Source organism: Macrotis lagotis, chromosome 8 (genome assembly GCF_037893015.1).
Source record: "Macrotis lagotis isolate mMagLag1 chromosome 8, bilby.v1.9.chrom.fasta, whole genome shotgun sequence".
NCBI classification, from domain to species: Eukaryota; Metazoa; Chordata; class Mammalia; order Peramelemorphia; family Peramelidae; genus Macrotis; species Macrotis lagotis.
The window spans coordinates 50895212-50899537 of NC_133665.1; the positions used below are offsets into that span (position 1 = coordinate 50895212).

Sequence of the window (4326 nt, forward strand, 5' to 3'; positions counted from 1 at the left end):
CTATCTAGCCGCCCCAAATAATCCAGTTTTAATCTTTATTTTCTCTCCAGCCAAGGGTAATACCTTGGCCATGAGCAGTGAGGATAGACCCAGGGATAAGACAAAAGGAAAGTCACAGTAAGTATTGGTATGATCATGAATTTTTTTTAATTACAATAGTCAACCAACAACAATTAGATAGAAAGATTAATATATGAATACAGAGAGAACCCCACAGTCTCGCTGACCCCATCACCCCCATTTCTTCCTTCTAGTCAGCATTTTGGCTTTTGTATGAAATGTATGAAGTCATTCTCAACCCAGGATTCCTTCAACGGAGCAAATAAGAGTCCTTAATTATTTTTTTACCAAAGTTCCAGCCCTGGGAGAGAGCTGTCCCTCCCACCTCTGGTCTTTACTCAGGTCATGGCCTCACTTTGTCAGACCTTAAGTGGGCAAGTTGGGAAATAGGCTAAGGGAGGCCAAGGACAGGTGTAGGCTGAGGAGGCAGAAAAGCTTAGAGTGTTTTAAGCTAGCAGTATTTGAGTTTATTGTTTGTAAGATCCATTCAGTGTGCATGCTGACATTGGTGAAGACACTGGGCCGGTAGGGCCGAGCACAGCCTTCTCCCCAGCTCACAATGCCTGCTAGATGCCAAATACCATTGATTTTACAGGACAAAGGACCTCCAGAGTCACCCTGGGGAAAGATGGAGAAAATGAATCACTCTTAAATCATGTCAAAAGAGATTTCCAATTGTGGAGCAAAGACATGAAGGGAGGCAGAATATGAGCATTGATAGTTGGGGATTCCTGTATCCAATTTAAGGATTCCAGAAAAACTGTAAAGCAATGGGAAACCAATGGTCCATCTCACCTGACAGGAATCCTTCTTGCCCTCTTTATAGCCAGCACACATCATATCATCATATACCCTGGATACAAAAGAGGGAATGTTTGTTCCTTTGTGATAGTAGATATCACAGGTCTTTTGATCAATAAGAGGCAATTCCACTGCTTGTAGGGACCTGAATTTTGGTTGGTCTGGAGATGTGGGAACAGGAAAGGTCATAATAGGGTCAGAGAAGAAAGAGGGCAATATCAGAACATTTGACTCTCTGATTTGGGGCTCCCAGAATCTGGATAATAAGACCTTGATGGATGTGAACAAAGATTTTTAGAGGAGCAAATGCTTCAAAACATTCATTTATAGGTAGATCTGGAATGTGTGTTTTAATCTTCCCATGACAAAATGAATTTTTTAATAAGTCTGAGAATTCATGACACTTTGGACTAAAAAGTGAAGCTACTCATTGAGGTTTTAGGATACAGACCAGACTTTTAGTGTACTATTTAAGACTTGTCTCAAGGTCACATCACCTTTCCATCCTTATCCCAACATGAAATCACTGTTTCAGACAAACTTGTTTCCTTACCCTTCTCATGCTAAGCACATTCCCTCTCTTCAATCTCTGCTCAGCATGTTTCTCTCCTAAAATTCTACCTCTCCTCAGGGACTAGATCAAGTCTTACCTCTTCTAAGATATTTCCTTGGCTTCTCTAGCCCACAGTGGCTTCTTCCTATAGCCCTTCTTGGCTGGATTCCTCTTTTGTATTCATCATAATTAAATTTTCTTGTCTCCCTAATAAAACTCAGATTTGTGAGGAAGAGTATGTTTTATCAACTTTATGTTATTGAGTCCCTTGCAGTCTTTTGGATACTATCAATTTTAGTTAAATGACAAAAGAATGGGGTCAGTTTTGACTCTGTGGCTATTTCAAAGGGTCTCCATTCCCCTCTAACCTAAGTTTACTCAGACTTCATCCTGAATGTTGGGGAGGTCTAGCATCTTTCAAAACTCTTTTGCCACAGCAACCAGGGTAGAGTTTACTCCTCTCTCCTCCTTTTTGAACTCTCATCCCTTCCTTATGCTGAGCCTGCTCATTATGGGTCTTATTATGCCATTCTGTCCTTCGGTTGCTACTGGACTGAGGGAGGTCACATCATACAGGGACAAGATCACTGGGCTAAGGAGGGAGCAGAAACCCTCTGTCTTGGCAAACTTTGGGACTCTGGATCCATGGTCTGCTCATCTGTAAAATAGGGATGGATACTTTGTAAACTTTGTAAAAAACACAGTACCAGTGTAAGGAGAAGTCATTATTAGGGACAAAAAGAAGTGAGCAAATGGACAAAGGGCAGAAGGGAATAAAACATGCAATTACAGTTGAGATCTCCAGGTTTGCTTCAGAGTGGGTGATCTGTCTGGGGAGGCAGATGCAGGCAACCCCCAGCAACCAGGGGCTGGGGAATAGTTTGACCAAATGTCCTTTGTCCCCTCACCCATTCTTACTTTCCTTTTCTCCTATTTTTCCCCAACCTGTCACCCAGCACGAGGTCACATTTTCGAACTCTCTCATCGAAGTTGGGAGACAAATAGGAAGCACAGTGTCCCTGAAGCGAAGTGGTGACTTTAGCTTGATCAGGGCGATGTCCTTGGGAGATTGTCCTTTATACAAGGGATGCACGAAGATTTGGCTCACCCGGTGTTGGAAATAAAAGTGATTAAGGAGAAATAATCTGGACGGCCTAATTATACGTAATCTCACTTGGACCCTCCAAACATTCGGATTGAAAATCTGGCTGGGGAGAAGGAAGGGAGCAGATGTTATAATTGTCTCAGAGGCAGCTTAGTTTTGGGGGTGTTGGGGTGAATGATTTTGTTCTCTGCTAAATGCCAGAGACAGTAGAATCTTGCTTCCTGGGGATTTTTCAGGCAAGTATGAGAAAGTGAGATCTTACATTAAGGAAGAATTACCTGTTGACAGATTCCTACACCAAATTTTCAACCAACTTGTAGGCCTAAAGATTCCACCATTAATAATTCATTCTTTTGTTTCTAAAAGTTTTTCTTTGAACTCTTAAGTGGTTCTAAGTGCAAATGCGTGTGTTGGGGGAATGACTTAACTTTCCTAGGAATTGGGGACAGTAAGCTTCTGTAATGGCCTGGGACCAGGAGGGTGACAGGGATATAGAAAGGAAATTTGAGGGACTCAGATTCCAAAAATAGCTCCTTCCCCATTTGTGAAGGGAGCCTTATTTCTGTGACAGCTTCTCCAAGGTCTTTCATTACTTAGCTGGCAAGAGTTTTGGGGTGTCCAAAATCCTTTAGATTCTTTCTAAGAACTGAGGAAAGAGTGGGGAAGGGGGTGGAGAGGGGAAGGCTAGGGATGAGGAGGCCCTGATGTTGATCCTGCCTCCACATCCAGCCATGCCCTGCCGCAGGGGTCTGAGGGTCACCCCCTCCAGAGCTTGCTTAGAAGTGGCACTCACTTTACTGAAGCAATGAGCGGCTGTCAGCAACCATTTGGCGTGGATGACGGTGGCCCCGCACCAGTGGTGGGACTTATACATCAGACTAGCCTGCCACGGCCACTCCTGCAGGGTGGTGTCCCTGCCCCCAACGATCCGACCTCTAGCGTGGGGTTGTCCGCAGGCTTGGAGAAAAGGAAAAGATTGTGCCAAGGCCGCCTGACCTCCCTTCCAGAGGCTCTGGCCTCCAGGCCTCCTCTCCTCCCTCTGGACCCAGACTGGGTTGCTAACCTTTGTAGGGAGGACAGAGGGAGGAGTGAGCTCGTGGGGAGTAGGCCCCCCCCCAGAGCCCCTGCCCCACCTGTCCCACCTCCCCATCTCTGCTCCCCGCCCCCCATCCTCCCTTCCCGGCCTCACTCTTTCCCTGGACTCTCAGGAGCAGGGGCAGCAGGAGGACTAGGCTGGCCCAGCCCATGCTCTTCCAGCTCTGGGGCTCCTGCCCTCAGGACGGGGCTGGTCTGGGAAGCTCTGGGAGGCCGTGAGGCCCGGGCTCCCTCTCGGGGTCTCCCTGCTCCGGACGTCCGGCGGGCACCGTGGAGGGGGCACCTCCCTGGATTGTGGGAGGACAACCCAGAGCGGGCTGGCTCAGCTTCTTCCCTCTGGCTGACCTCTGATGGTGCCCCCCGGTGGCCTTGGTCTATGTGGAAGGGGGCAGAGGGGGAGGGAGAGAGAGAGACAGACAGACAGAGAGGTGAACAAATTTAGAGAGAAATGGAGGAAGCCAGAGTCCCTCTCCTTGCTATGAACAAGATTTAGTCTCTGGTTAATTCCCAGGGGGCAGTAGGATGGAAGAGCCGGAGGTCGGGGGTCGAGGGGGGCAGGGACCCTGCTGGGGATTCTAGGAGCTGAGGAGGGAGGGAATTTCAGGCATGGGACAAGGTTGGTGTGAAGCAAGGGGGTGGAGACGGGGTTAGGCAGGGGATGGAAAGCTGAGATGAGGAACAGCAAACAAGACAATTTGACTGGAATGCTGGC

At 47.4% G+C, this 4326-nt stretch overlaps 1 protein-coding gene across 1 annotated transcript; it reads right to left on the reverse strand.

Moving 5' to 3' along the window:
- Positions 1–215: 215 nt before the first annotated feature.
- LOC141495530 (tryptase-like) lies at positions 216–4101 on the reverse strand. Its single transcript, XM_074196950.1, has 7 exons — positions 3709–4101; positions 3318–3476; positions 2948–2951; positions 2323–2622; positions 2278–2283; positions 856–1006; positions 216–678 (listed from the first exon to the last, which is right to left on the reverse strand). The coding sequence occupies exons 1-7, from the start codon at positions 3764–3766 to the stop codon at positions 427–429; spliced, it is 930 nt and encodes a 309-aa protein (XP_074053051.1). The 5' UTR covers positions 3767–4101; the 3' UTR covers positions 216–426.
- Between the last annotated feature and the right edge of the window lie 225 nt (positions 4102–4326).